The sequence below is a fragment of the Rattus norvegicus genome, chromosome 5 (genome assembly GCF_021556685.1).
Source record: "Rattus norvegicus strain SHRSP/BbbUtx chromosome 5, alternate assembly SHRSP_T2T, whole genome shotgun sequence".
Classification (NCBI taxonomy): Eukaryota; Metazoa; Chordata; class Mammalia; order Rodentia; family Muridae; genus Rattus; species Rattus norvegicus.
The window spans coordinates 33,936,015-33,951,874 of NC_141538.1; the positions used below are offsets into that span (position 1 = coordinate 33,936,015).

At 40.8% G+C, this 15,860-nt stretch overlaps 1 protein-coding gene across 4 annotated transcripts in view; it reads left to right on the forward strand.

Moving 5' to 3' along the window:
* Tmem64 (transmembrane protein 64) overlaps nt 1-15,860 on the forward strand; it is a 46,352-nt gene that overhangs the window by 10,133 nt on the left and 20,359 nt on the right. The window contains exons 2-3 of one of the 4 annotated variants that reach the window (XM_087551190.1): nt 4,048-4,203; nt 6,117-6,288. In XM_087551190.1, coding sequence (XP_087407316.1) covers nt 4,048-4,203; nt 6,117-6,288 — 328 coding nt within the window. 4 annotated transcript variants of the gene reach the window in all.

Here is a 15,860-nt window from a genome sequence, read left to right on the forward strand (position 1 = left end):
AAGAGTGACTGACTGCCCAAGTCTATCCTGTTGCTGAAATCTGTTAGCATTTCCAACATGGATATTTTCGATGTCCTCTGAATACTAATTATGAATTCTGTTCAGAGACACTGCATTACATTTAAGACCGTAGGCTGAAGTTTTATACTAGGACATTTTGGAATGTAACCGCAGTGCTTTTAAAGATTTATCTTTTAAATTATGTGTGCATGTCTGTATGTGCTGGTATTTATACATGAGTGCCAGGTGCCTGTAGAAGACCAGAAAGGGCTTTGGATCCCCAAGCTGCCCAATGTGGGTGATGGGAACTAAATATGGGTCCTCTGCAAGATCAGTACATTCTCTAAACCACTGAGCTGTTTGTACACACACACACACACACACACACACACACACAAATAAATAAAAATTGGTGTGTGTGTGTATCTGTCTGTCTGTCTATGCTAAGTGTGTATGTGGGTACTCGTGGAGGCCAGAAATGAGCATCAGATTTCCAGAAACTGAAATTACAGGCTTTGGGGAGCTACTGCAATGTGGGAACCAAGATTTGGTCTCTTAGGAGAGCAGCAATCACTCCCAACTTCTGGCTTCCTCTCCAGCCTCCTAATATTTAAATATAATTTTGATAAATTTCATGTTAACTCTGTCACAGGATTTTTTTTTCCATCTTTATTAACTTGAGTATTTCTTATTTACATTTCAATTGTTATTCCCCTTCCTGGTTTCCTGGCCAACATCCCCCTAACCCCTCCCCCTCCCCTTCTCTATGGGTGTTCCCCTCCCCATCCTCCCCCCATTACCACCCTCTCCCCCCAACAGTCACGCCAACAATCACATTCACTGGGGGTTCAGTCTTGACAGGACCAAGGGCTTCCCCTTCCACTGGTGCTCTTACTAGGCCTTTCATTGCTACCTATGAGGTTGGAGCCCAGGATCAGTCCATGTATAGTCTTTAGGTAGTGGCTTAGTCCCTGGAAGCTCTGGTTGCTTGGCATTGTTGTTCATATGGGGTCTCAGGCCCCTTCAAGCTCTTTCAGTCCTTTCTAAGATTCCTTCAACGGGGGTCCTGTTCTCAGTTCAGTGGTTTGCTGCTGGCATTCGCCTATGTATTTGCTGTATTCTGGCTGTGTCTCTCAGGAGAGATCTACATCCGGCTCCTGTCTGCCTGCACTTCTTTGCTTCATCCATCTTACCTAGTTTGGTGGCTGTATATGTATGGGCCACATGTGGGGCAGGCTCTGAATGGGTGTTCCTTCTGTGTCTGTTTTAATCTTTGCCTCTCTATTCCCTGACAAGGGTATTCTTGTTCCCCTTTTAAAGAAGGAATGAAGCATTCACATTTTGGTCATCCTTCTTGAGTTTCATGTGTTCTGTGTCACAAGATTTTTATCACTCATTTTTGCCTTATTTTGCCATTATATACATTTAACACTTTTTTTTTTAGTTTTGTTTTCTAAAGAAGACCCTCTGCTTCTATGAGCAAAAGCCCTGGTTTTTTTCATTTGAGTGGCTTGGTCCTCTTTACCAATCTGCTCCAGGTTTCATCTCGGTTACTTTTGCTGGCTTTAGTGTTCAAGATTCCCTTGCATGTGTCTGGACAATCCAGGATGTCCTGCCAACTTCATTACTACCTCCCACCTTGTCTCTCTTGATCCTTTTCCCAGAACACCTGCCTTCCTCATTGCACCCATCCATGCCTGCTAAACCCGTGCTTAGGCCTCTGTGTATGTTCTCAACACCTCCTTTTCTACAAAGCTGCCCCCTGGCCTAGGCTCCCAGAACTAATTTTGATTTCTCTCTACTCTTAGTGTTCTGCACTTGTCTTTCTCAAGGCTCCCTTTCTGTGTCTGACGTAGTGGAGTGCTTGACCACTTGATTCTTCGAAGAATCTTGTTCTGTGTCTCTTTCAGCTAATGTCAGGGCATCTTGAATGGAAAGTTACAGCTCAGTGATAAATGAATTAGCAACTTGTTGCTGCAATATTCTTTCCAACCCTACAATGCTACATCTCCTGTTCATTTGTGACTAGATTAATTCTACAATGAGTGATATTCTTAAATACCGAGAATAACTAAACGGGGGTGTGGGGAAGTCACGTCCACAGTATAGAAGATGGCTAGACTTCAACTGACAAATGCATCACATATGGATAAGTTTCAGTAAAAGATTTATAAAGTTTTTTGAGTAATTATTCAAACAATTCTGGATAAGGATTCTCAACACAGATTTTTCGTCTCTAACTAGATTAATTATAAAATTTAATTTAGTTTTTTGAGTAGCAAGATGATCTGTAAGAAAAAGTAGTGAGAATAGATGTAATTCTTAACAATAATGAATCTGGTTTGGAGGAGATGGGAAATTCATACTGAAACCACAAGCAAATAAAGAAACTATTGATTATCCATTGTGCAATGCTAGCGAAATTAGCTCCTGGGAAGGAAAGGAACAAATCCATGCCATTACTTTTAAAATGAATTAATTCTGGAATTACATAATGGTGAGTATTAAAAAGGCAAACTAAGCAGGAAAAAATAATTAAAACATTAAGAGAACTGAAAAAAAAGACTTCAGGGAGGTAAAAGCGATAGGTCTCTTACATTTGATTATAGTTATGTGTTTCTATAAGATGAACTGTTGATCTTATAGTTCATACCAGGAACTGTGGTGCCAAGGAACCCAGGCATTTGAGGCACATCTAGACAACATAGTAAGACCATGTCTCAAACTTTAGGGTGTAGGGACAGTACCGTACAAAATGTATGATAACTGTAATAGATCAACACGTGTCCTTATATGTAAAGAGCACTTAGGAATAAGAAAAGAATAACATTCTGAGAACATAAGGCCACTATGAGCAAACAAAGTCATATATGAAAATTAAAAATTGTCAAAAAAAGTGTCAATATAAATGAAAAAGTACAAATGGTACCATGGGAAGGTATAATTTTAACTTTATCAAGCTACAAAAGATTAACATTTACTACTTAATAAGCGTGACAGACACATGCACTATTGGCAGTGTACAAATGTCTATGACTGATTCGGAATATAGTGTAAAAGTTTGCTGTTTCAGTAGTTGCTTTCCTAGCGATCTATCCTAAAATAACTGAGATGCATATTGTTGTTTAACAGATCTCTACAACCTAGTAGTGTTGTCTGTGGGCCAGGAATCTCTGTGCAGTTGGGAGCTCGTAATTTATTCATTGATCCTCAGTTAGATGTGGGCCAGGCCTCCAGCCATCTTGAACTTGATTGGCAGAGAGGCCCCTTCCAGGCTCACTCTTGTGGCTGTTGGGAGGCTCCAGGCCTTTCCTATCTTTTGGCTGCTGAGATCAGGTCCTGTCCACCCAACTCTCCCTGGAGCTACTGCAGGTAGCCTGCTTCAGGGGCAGATGGAAGACCTTCATGGCCTAATCTTAGAAGTGATTTCTCATTTGGTCTGCTAGAGTCTGTTTGCTAAGAAGTAAGCAGGAAGTAGCCTGTATTTTAGGAAAAGATTGCCCAGGTTCTTGACTTTCATATGTTAATATACGAATATGTTCATTGTGACCTTGTACATTCTTTTTAATAACAAGAAAAAATATCAACAGAAGACACCAAGAAATAGGCAGTGTTGATATTTCTGCACTGAGAATGATGGAGACAGTAATTCCTTGGGCTCTCAACTCTGCAGTCTACCATTCCAGGCTTCCTTGGCTTCAGAGTAGAATAAGCCCATTGCCACTTAAGAGTGTTGATGCTCAGTTAATAAGATGTGAGAGACTTGTTCAAGTTTTTACATACTGATCTATGTGGATTTTGCTTATAGGTAAGAAAAATTAGTTGCTAAATATTCTTTTCAATAGTAGTAGAGTAGAATGGTAAATTCTTGTTTAAATTTCCTTCTAAGTCTATAGTTTGCAAGAATTCCCTTGATAATTGTTCATAAGTTTGGGTGCTTCATCCATATTTTAGCTCTCTACTCTAAAATAACAGCAGTGACAAGGTTTATAGAAACATGTGACTTTGTACTTGATAACAAATCGTTACCTTTAATCTACTTTCTAGATTACTGATCTTTCCTTACCCAACTATCTGATGGCGTCTTCAGTTGGACTGCTTCCGACCCAGCTTCTGAATTCTTACTTGGGAACCACACTACGGACGATGGAAGATGTCATTGCAGAACAAAGTGTTAGTGGATATTTTGTCTTTTGTTTACAGGTGAGTGAGTGCAAGGCCAAGAGTTGTCTGTACTCTTCTTTGTTTCGCTAATTTAATCCTAAACTTTCCTTGACCACAGTTGAAGAATTGTTGCACTTTAGATAGTCGTTTCAATTCTACTTCATATTTGGATGACAGTTTCAATTGTGTGGACTCCTGGAAATGCATAGATGTGGTCAGATGCATTGAATATCCCCTGTAAAATCATAAGAAAATTATCATAAAAGTAAGATTCTTTTATGTGGCTTGTTTTTAAAATCATTACAAGTCAAATGCTGTACCTTGACTTTGTATGAAAGCTTTGTTGTCAAAAAATTTGTAATCGGTTCAAGGAATTGGTTTTTATCTAGGTTTAGAATTTTTGTTTTGCTTGCTTTTTGTGGATAAGCATGCTAATCACATACATAATGTTAAATTTTGTATGTATTGTACAGTATATTATGGATAATTCCCTGTCTGTGTTCATTTCAAAGTACAACAAAGATTCTGACATATAATGCATTCTGAAGGGATTTTTAAAGATAGATTAAGTATGTATCATTTTCTCTTTCATAGATATTAGAAACCTGTCCGAAATATCTTTATAGAAATAGTTTGAGTGAATTCCTTAATTGCTTACCGTGTCTTCTTTACTGAAACTATACTTTCATGCCATCTTTGTAAATTATTTAACTGTAACTGTTAGTGCTTCCTAAAACTAGAATCATCTGGTTTCTGGGACAGCCTGTTAACCCCTTCTTTTGTTTGAATGGGCATATTTAAGCTTGACATACACTACAGGAAGGAAATCTCATAATTCTTGGCTCAGGCGTTTGTAGAAAAAAATGGAAACAATGCTTGGTTTGGTCTGTTGATGTTAGGTGCAGCTCACGTGGTTTCAGAAAGGATTTAATGCAGGACTTAATTAAAATGGAGGAGAGAGGGAGATTCCTGAAGGCAACATATATCCAAGTTTCATCTGTTCTGTAAGATTTCCAGGTCAAACTTACCACAGAGTCGGTGGGAAACACTGGAGTTCCTTGATACAGGCTTTCTCTCCTCGTTTGAAGCTCTTTCCAAGCTCCAGTGGTCGGTGGTCATCTTCCTCCTCTACTTTGGCTTGAAATAAATGAAGCTGTCTCACTTGTCCGCACAGGCTGGTGTGTCCTGACCACCTGTGTCCTCAGTAGACCACCTCTTTCTTCTTAGTACCAGAAGCTTCTCTGTGGGAAACTCCGCATTCTACCTACGAAATCTGTTCTGAATATTGTGCCTGCTCCTCAGCAAATGGCGGGAGAGAAGCTTGTGTTCTGTAGGAAGCTGTTCCTCTGACCTCCATTCATTTAGATAGAGAAACCTGAGAAGTGTTTCTCATACATCCTGTTTGTTCCTCTCTCTTTTTTTATTACACTTCTGAGACTAAGGAAGACAGTTGGTATGTGCTGGAGAAAGTCAGTGCAAAGCGTGTGTCTCCTACCCATACAAAAAACGAAGTTCTTCCCATAGCTCTGGGTCTAGTAGGTACCACAAATAAATTCAGTGTGTTACACAGATTTAGCATAGCCTTACTCACATAGCCTGTAGCACACATTCTCCTAACTCTGTCTTTATTTCTTTACATTGCGTTAGAGTCTATTGAAAAATATCAAACCTTGAGTTTTTAGAAAGTAAATGATATTTAGAAAGTAAATATATTTCTTTCAGGAGAAATAAAATAGTTACAGAATTTAGAATTCCACTTTCCTAATGCCCAGCTTACCATTTTATTGAACAGCGGTTGCTCAGTTAACAGCAAATAACTCTTAAAAATAGCTGTGTGACTTCCTACCTTTCACTTTTAAGAAATATCCACATGAAGCCTTTTACTACACATCATTGAATCACTTCCTCTGGCTTTGTATGATATTGGTAACTGGTCTTCTTTCTATTCACAGATTGTTATCAGCATAGGCCTCATGTTTTATGTAGTTCATCGCGCTCAAGTGGAATTGAATGCAGCTATCGTCGCTTGTGAGATGGAACTGAAAACCTCTCTGGTTAAAGGCAGTCAACCGAATCCCAGTGGCTCTTCCTTCTACAACAAGAGGACCCTCACATTTTCTGGAGGTGGAATCAATGTTGTATGACTCTTACAAACTGTGATTGTCGAGCGCCTACTCTGCTGTCCGGGCCTAGCAGTCACTTACCTAATGGCAGAGACAAGTGCCGTTGTATTATGGCACAAGCAAAACTGACTAGTTTTTAAATTGCACAATTTTCTAAAAGCAAGAATCATTTTCTGGGTCTGTAAATGTAGATGCAGCTTTGGCTGCCCCTTGTCATACCTGTAATGGCCTATAGGTGTGCACTTTAGTGTTTTTGAATTATTTTATTGCTGGGACTTATGAACAGAGAAATAACCCAAATTTTTTTTTCTGTTTAGTATCTTTATTTATAAAGCCCATGAATAGTTGTGTGCATCTGTCTTTAAAGATGAGTAAAAATGTACAGTTCTCAGTGGCTCACTGTTGGATGTTCTTTGCTTTGGCATTCTGTCCAGAAGGGTAAACTGTTTTGTTTATTGTTCACTTGTTTGTTTCAAGCAGGAAAACTTCGCTTTACTTTTCTTGCTTGTAAGAGAATAGATGTACTTTGGTCGAATGTATGTCAGCATTATGTCACTGTGGGCCATTTACAACTTTGCGTACAAGCGTAAATCCTACATTGTGGGACTGAAGTGCTCTTAAGACCCCTTTTATTTTCACTGTGTAATATGCAAAGTGAAAGGGACATTATTTAGCAGGCGACTCACAAGTCGAGCCTGCATTCTTATTTGATTATCCTGTTTTCACCCTTTAGGCCTCATCCAAGGGCTGTCCGAAAGCACTCTTACCAAACCATTTCTCCCTTTTATATTAATAATTAGGCTTTGAAATTAACATATTATTCCTATAAAACGGTGGGCTTACCATTTCTGACGTTGTCATTCAGGTGGCCTTGTTTAGTCAAAACGCCTTGTTAAAAAGAAACAAGCTTTAAAATCACGTTTATAGTTTCAGTAAAGTACTTATAATATATATGTCTCTATAGTTTTCAGCTTTAAAACTATAAACAAACATTAATAAAAGCCCATGTTTGTGCTATCTGCTGTATTATTGCTGTTTTGTTTGGGGCTTTGATAATTCCTTTTCCCTGATGAGACTCAGGAATTCTGAAATGTGAAATCGTCTTGGTTCTTTTTCTCGGAGCATGTGTGTTTGCTAACAGCACATAGGACTTAGCATACAGTAATCTGACATGATTCACACAGCGAACACTCATTGATCAGCTTTACTTTTGAAGTAGTTAATTGCAAACTTAATGAATAGTTGATTTTGTTGGTTACAAATGAGACTGTAGTAATACGGTAACGTTTTCTGTTAAGTACTTGGCTTTTCTATGACTGTTCCAACCTGTCAGAAGTCTCTCCGCTGCCTTTTCCTGGCGGTAAAACCATTGCCCTGGTAGCTGCTGACATAGAGTAATCCTGTGCAAGCAGATTTTTCTAGCTTAACACCAGAGATGACTTTGATTGTGTTCACATACAAGGTTTTTGCCCAGTTCAGGTTGTTTTCCTTCCCTCCCTGATACGTAAATTCCTTCGCCTCTGAGTAGCAGTAGAAGACCAGAGTAACTATGACAAAGGCACCTGGTCTACAGCGCATGCCTGGCCTCCAGACCTTTGTTATCAGTAGAGAAACAACTATGTATACTTTGAGTCCTCACTGCCTGTTTAGTTTTATTTAGTTTAACCATCCCAATAAAGGAAATATTTGATTTGTTCTTGTTTTTAGTCTGACTTTGCAAACTTTTTCTTGTGTTTCTTATCAGCTGCTTTTTGTTAAGGACTATTTAAGATCACGGTTTTCATGCTTGTTTTACAGTTGGTGTATTTTGAAGTGCATTATATTTACTTAGCATTTGTAACTTGAACGACTTCACCAAATGAGTACCTTTTGGTAATTTGTAATAACTTCTTCCAAATGTTAACAATTTCCCTGGTAATTGTATTACATATGTGAAGAGAAAAGAAATAATTTTCTGTATTCTGCCAATCATAATTTTATATAATAAATCATCAACTTTTATAATAGTATGGATTGACAATTTCTAAAGTTCTAATGTAGCTGTGCTTTTCCCTCCTTTAGCATTTCCAAGGTACCAGTAAACAGCCCTTCATGATTGCCAAGTTATTTGATCGGTGCGTCCGGTGGCTGGTGGCTGAGTTATATTTATACTCACTGTAATCTGTACAACATAGCCCTGTCATGGTCACTGGCTCTAACCCTGTACCTTGAGCTTACACAGCAGGAGTTGCCAGGCAGTGCTCTGGGCACACGTTGCCTCCAGCAGTGTTTAGGCAGTGCTTGTTCATGGAAGTGAAACGTGGTGTCCTTACATTGGTAAACTACAGTCTGATGTTGCTTTATGTTCCTTTAGAGTCCACCTAGTTTTCACTCTGGTTAACGCTGTGTTCTGTCTTCCCTAAGATTGCCTCTTGGACAAAGTTGTATTACCTCTTTTTAAAACCATGTTTATATTTACTGTGCTTTAATGTCACTTTTATTTCATCATCTGATCTGTGAAAAATGGAAATCTGTACTCTTGGTGAAAATCATGCTATCGAGTCACTGTTGCCAGAATGTTCACTCTCAGTTTATATTCAGAGTCAGCCATACTCACCCTTGATGCACTGTAACTGGCTGCTAATGTTCCACGGTGGCTTTCCCCAACGCTCATGCAATTTCCTCTCGGAAAACTATTGAATCCATTGTTTATTTGCCCTCACTGTAAACAAACTAAACGGTTGAGACACACGCACGTCCCCAGCACCAGACCTGTTAACCCGTGGTGGTGATTTGGACTCTTACTGGGGAAGTTACTGTGACTTAAATTTGATGTCCGCGAGACTGAACTTTCCAGTTCTTGAAAGCTGCTAGTCTGTGCCACATTGGTACAATAGATCCTTCCTGTGTGGCAGATGGATGCCATTTACAGGAAAGGAGCATCGAAGAGAAAAAAGTTTATTGGGAAACCAGACAACAGCTGTAACTGGGTTGATGGCCTTGGAGCTGAGATAGTGTTGCCGCTGAAGGCTACTCCCAGGCTTGGAATGGTCCAGGTAATAGTTATTGTCTGGATCCTCAGATGTTTCTGGTTTCTCTTATAATAAGGTATTTAGGATATATATTTTTAAAGTTCATTGCTTTAGGCTGAAAAGCCATTTAAACGGGGTGAGGAGTTACTTTCTTAGGACATTTAAAACTCAGGAGTTCAAATAAACTCACAAATTGAACAGACACTGTTGACTTTGCGACCTGGTACATCTGAACTGCACAGTGATTGCTACAGACTGTTCTCAAAGGTGACTGGGATCTACAGTAGCAGATTCTAACAGCAAAACAGTTACAATGTCTTGAAAGTTGGTATCCCAAATCACTCGTGTGCCTAAGAAAATAAAAGGAAATATTTTATTTTTCTTCTCTCTTCTCTTTCTTTCCCATGGTTGTAAAGATGTGTTCATGGGAGGGAACACGGGGAAGGGTTGATGGATCACGCTCACTGTTGATGGTGAGCTCGCTCCCGTGATCTCATGTCAGGATTGCAGAAGCGAGGCTGTGGACACGTGATTCTGGTTCCCATGTTAGCATTTGCTCCTCAGCTCCTGTATCATAAAAGGGCATCTGTTAAACAGCCATTAGTTGTTTGATGCTTTTTCATACAATCAAAAACTTTTCCCAGTTTACTTTTCGGTTGACTTGTACCTAGTTTCTCTGACGGTTGCCTTGAAAGCACATTATAATACAGCTATCACAAATGATTCTTCTTAGCATCCAGAAAGATACTTACCTATGTTGCTTCTTACCCGATCCAATGCTGGTTTTCATCTTTCGCTGTCAAAGCTGCATGCTAGAACACAAAATAAAGGGTCCACAAGGGAAGCCAAGTGTGATGATGCATGCTTACAATGCCAGCACTCCTGGAGGCTGAGGCAAGAGGATTATAAGTTCAAGGACAGCCTGAGTTACACGATGTGATCTTGCCCCACTCCCACACAAATAAAAATAAAGAAGCCACAAGGGAGTCATTTCAGAGGCTTAAGACTGGGTGTGGCATTAATACCCACATCAGAGAAGCACGCTGGCATTGCTGGTGGCTTGCCATCCAAGGTCATGCATCATCAGGCTGCGGCCCCTCCCCTGGTTGATACTAGAATCCATCTTAGCACTCCTAGGCATGGGAAAATGTATACCAGTAGGGCATGTGCTTAAGCTAAATATTGAGCATCTTAGCATAGCATGTGTATTGTAGTGTTAAACAAGGTCTGTACGTATGATAAATTTATATTGAATCACCCTTTAAAGTTTGAATAAAAATGGTTATCCAGATTTAGTAAGAACCAGTTAATACTACTGCTTTAAAATGACTCAGAATTCCTAAATAGGAAACTTAAAAAAAAAAATCACAAAATATTGCAGAAGAGTTGAATAGGAAAAATATGCTGCATGTAAATCAAGAAAATAATTTGAAATTCTTATAGAGTAGGAATGCAGAATAGAACACTTTTAAGTATTTTTAACATGCATAAAGTTTTGTGGCCCACATGAATGTTTGGAGCGTGGACTAGTGTATATCTCTTGTAATCTTGTTCAAAGCTTACCTTGGCTAGGAACATAGAGTACTAGATAGTTTGCCAGTTAAAATTTCGATTTACTACTTTGAGTTCAAGTCAATTGTCTTGTTTTTCTGCAACGCTGTGATTCTGCCGTGAACAGGCAGCTGCACAGCTTTCTGTGGAGCCAGTGTTTCTGTGGGCTCTCAGAGAGTGGCTATCCTCTGCGTGGGCGTGGCTTAGGAGCAGTAACTCTGAACCATCTTTTCTCCTGCACTGCCCTGGGCTGCTGGGTGCGGATGGAGCTTTGTGTGTTGCAAAGTGGCTGTTGGGCTTTCAAGTTCCCTGCTAGGTAAGGAGGAGAAAATTCTGCAAGAGCAGACGCCCAGAAGTTTCTTCTAAGGCCCTTGCGGTGGACTGGCTTCCCACTTCTCCTCTGGAGGTCTATCAATCGTATCTTTGTTCTCCTGGCACTTGCAAGCAGTGAGCAGGCACTTAGGGGAGCGACACAGCCATCATAAGAGATTTAGCAGCCCTTAGATAGGATGAGCTAGCTGATTCTGACAGACTAGAGCGTTCCAGAAAGTTTCTTGTCAGAGAGGCAAGACGTAGCAACTGTAAGAACAAAGAATGCATCTGACCCCCAAAGCTCTGTGGCTCTGTATATGTCTGTGTGACAGCTACATCCGCATCTGCCTGTGTAGGATGAAATGTGGATGAGAAACTGCTAAAGGGAACTTGCTACTTTAATATGGCTTCCTTAGGTGGGAGCGGAGGGAAAGGACGGGTGTCATTCCCGGGATGGAATGAAGAAGTAAAGACAACGTTGAAAAGGAAAGGGAAGAAGAGGCAAACCTGAAAATAAAATGGTGTGGCAGAAGTTATCATTGAGTTAACAAGTGCCTGTTAATGGAAGAGTGCACATTCTTAAGGTCCTTGCCGAAGAAAGTACCTTCTTAAGGTCAGCTGCCTGATCTACGTCCCAGGATCACCACCCTTAGCTGGATGCAAGTCCTTGGGAAGTTAAGAAGTAACAACATTTCTGTTCTGTCTCATTGCCTGGGAGGTAACAGTCTGCCTCCTGGGTTTTGGGGAAAGTTAAAAAGGCCTGTGTGGGGAGTGCACAGTAAGCTGTCACTACCCAATACCTAGTTCTTTAGAGCTGAGAGACCCTTCTGGTGTGTGGATGGGGAAGACTAAGATGAACCTGCCATTTATAAGCAAGAGCGGAGAGAGTTAAAACTCCATGGCTCCAGGAGGTTTCAAGGACAATATATAAAACAAACCCTGCATGGTCCACACGGCATGCAAGATCAACATAAAAGCCCGTTCGGACAGAATGTGTGACTAAGGAAAGGTGGGCTTGGAGAAGTCGCCAGGCTGGGAGAGGTGCGAGTGTCTGTTACTGGTTTTGTACGCTGCAGATGGGAACCCTTAGTTGAAAAGACAAAACTATGAAGGTTGGAGAGGGGAAGGGACATAGTTTTTGTTCATGTAGCTGGATGAGTTTCCAGGTCATTCTTTTTTCCCCAGCTAACTGCTGCTTCCACTAGCAGCTTTCAGTTACTTAAGCTAGTGCATCTCGAAGACTTGCTTCAGTTCTTGCTTTTAAGTCATACACATTGCACAGGGGCTTCAGAGTCGATTACATCCTTGATGACGCCAGCCTACACTTCGTATCATATCAGTATAGCTCCGTGAGTGAGGGAAAGAAAATTTAAATCCCCTGAGTTTGCATTCAGCTGGTCACTGGTTTTTCAGTAAAAAGAGGAAACTGGCTAGATATGTGCTTGGCCTGGGGTTACACAGGTAAGGGAAATAGGGGGACTCATTTGTGAGGAAGTTGGAGAGTGAACACAGTCACAGTGTTGCCTGGGCAGAGAGGAAGGCCAAGCAGAAACAAGAGAGCAGAATCAGACATCGTGAGGATTGCAGGGCATGGAGCAGAGTGAAAGGTATACAGTCACCAGTAATTTAATGAAGTCTGAGAGTAAATCCAGATTCTTAAGGAAGGAGGGAAAAGATGAGAATTCAAAACATAAGACAGTATGAATATTTAAGAGCAGCAAGAACGTGAAGGGCAGGAAGCAAAGTATTAAGCCAGCACTGGAGCACTTTGTAAGATGCTTGCGTTGTAAAGGTACAACTGGATCCATCTATAAGAAGCACAGGTTTCATATTTATGGGTAAAAAAGTGCTGAAGTAGCAACTGTCAAAACTTTGAACTGAGTAGTTTAGGGAAAATGAAGAATGCCCAAACCACTAGTGTGAAAGTAATCAGGGATGAAGTAATGGCCAGAAATCAAACATGACGGTAAATACAGGAAGCCAATGTGCACAATAAATTTGGCAAATGTTCGATGCAGCCTGGGGGTGCGGTGATCAAGGAATATAGGCTAAGTAGTTGCGTAGATCTGAAACTCAAGGAGGGAGTGGGCACTGATAGAGGCTCGGGAATCAACAGAACGTGCTGCCTTAGAAGGTGTAGATTTGGTACCAGTGTGATGTCTGATCTGAACCCCTTTTGCGACCCCTTGAGTGAGACTCAGGGAGGCAGCAATCAGTGCAAAAGGAAGAGGAGCTTTATTGATCCAACGCGCTGCAGTCTGCTCCCTTCAGAGAGAGATGACCACAAGCCGACTCTAATAGGGAGTTATATACCTTTGACAGAGGCAGATTTCTGACAATAATGGCAGAATTTGAACAACAAACTGACTTGTGGTCAGTGGACATTCTGGGACTTTCCGAGAGGGTCGGATGGGGAGTCACAGGTGGATTTGTTCAACAGTTTGGCTTGTAGCGGTTCCAGGAACTAAAGTAGCTCTGCTCCTCCTAGAAGGGAGGGGTCTTTCTGTGCTCAGAGGTTTGTGGTGGATTTTTCCCACTGGCCTCAGATTGACACCAACTGGGGCTCTTTCGCCAAGTGAGGATAATGGTGACCATGAGAAGAGGGTCTGTGTATGACCTGGTAGTGCAGCCCAAGAAGCAAAGCCACCACCATCGGAAGACGGAAAGGTCTAGAAAGGACTACTTCAGAAAGGAAAAATACAATTAAGGACTTAAATGTGTTCAATGAGTTTAGCCTTTAGGCAGATGTTGGTATCTCGGGGACAGCACAGAGAAGCTTAATGGAGTGTCGTGTGACTTCAGTGAGGAAGCGAATTCGGCAAATGTAAGTCTCTCAATAACTTGTACAGGTCTGACCAGTACAAAGTCGAACAGGCCTCCGAGAGGGGAGTGAGGCTGATTGTAGAAAAGAGAAAAAAAATGCAAGGGACAGATAATGGGAGGGCTGTGGGCCATGACCACACCAGCAGCAAGTGTACTCCCCATGGCCTTCTTATATTAGACTACTGTGGGAAGCAAAGCCACAAGCTAGCAGTTTGCTAGAATATACACGTAAGACATTTGTTCCCATCCAAAAACCTCCCTATTCCTTCCACCAAGGTCAGTAGAATCTTCAGGCCTTCATCTTGAGCCTTAAGTACACCTCCTCTTATCATTCCATGCCTCAGCAGGGTGGGAAATCTGCCAACAGCCCCTGACCTGCCTTGATTCTGCCTGGCAGGCAGACTTTTTCCTCTCTCTCTCTCCTTTTCCCTCTGCTTCAGAGAAGCAACAAATGGCTCCAGACAATAACAATAAGTGTAGCAACCAAAGGAATAACAAAAACCCCAGAAGAGAGAACTGCCTTTCCAAGGGGTTTGCACTGCTTACTGCCTTTCTCTGTGTTTTGTTTTTTTTCTCCCTGTGGTACTGAGAATGGCACCTCATACTAGGAATTCTCTCTCTCTCTCTCTCTCTCTCTCTCTCTCTCTCTCTCTCTCTCTCTCCCTCCCTCCCTCCCTCCCTCTCTCCCTTTTCCCTCCCTCCCTCCCTCCTTCCATCTCTCTCTCTCTCTGTCTCTCTCTCTCTCTCTCTGTCTCTCTCTCTCTCTCTCTGTCTCTCTGTGTCTGTGAAATAAGAGTCTCACTAAATTGCCCAGACAAGCCTTAACCTTAAACTCGAGATAGCCCTGCTTCAGCCTCCTGAGTACCTAGGATTACAGGCATGGACTCTCAGGCTCTCAGGCCTGGCTTTTTTCCCCTCTGACATTGTTTCTTTTCAACTAAAATATCTGTGAACTGTGTCAGTGTAAACCTCTGAAAGTCTGAATTCAAGAAGAGAAAGCACAGTTGGAGAATAGAGAGAAGATAAGTGTTAGGACAAGAATTCTTTCATATTAAAGTTATCTGGGGAACCAAAGCGCTTGCCATGCCTGGCCCTCTTTGACTTATTTTCTAGCACCTAGATGTGGCCACCAGCCAATTTTGATGTTTACTGCTGATTAAAAACCCGTTCAGAGGGAGTGACTAAAATTTGTTTAAGCAGTGAGGGGAATTATCTGTACAATTTATGTTACTATATGAATTCATTGGGTTATGCTCTCAGCTTAGATAACAGTATATATCAGTGGAACATTTGCCTGGAAACTCTGCCACAATACAGCTTATTTCTGATCATTGCCAATTAACTACAAACATGTTACACCAGATTATGTCCACAGTACACTGATGCCCATTTCATTCTAAAGGGAGTGAGTCGTTGTTCATGTGTTTTATTCTTTTAATTTTAACTAATGTTTCAAAGATCATCTGCAGAAAGTAGTTGAAAAACCACCCAAGAATTCTTTTAAGCAACAAAAAAATGACTTAAAATTAACTTCTTGCAAAGAAACATGACTCTAGAATTGAGTAATTGAGTTATTTGTGTGATAAATATAAGTCCAACTTTAATTAATCGTAGGCTGGTTATTAAGTGTTTTTTTTTTTCTTCTCATCTCTAAAACAAGAATATCAAAAGGTTCCAGGGACAGGCAGATCCAAGACCACCCTTACAAAATTCAATTCTAAAGATTTTTCTCTCCTAAATGTTTATGGTCCAGTAAAGTTTATTATGTTAAGTGAAATAAGGCAAACACAAGGGAACAAATATCACATATTTCCACTATATTTTGGAAATTAAAACGTTGAGTAACCCAGATAAGCAGTGGTGAGAATTAAAGACG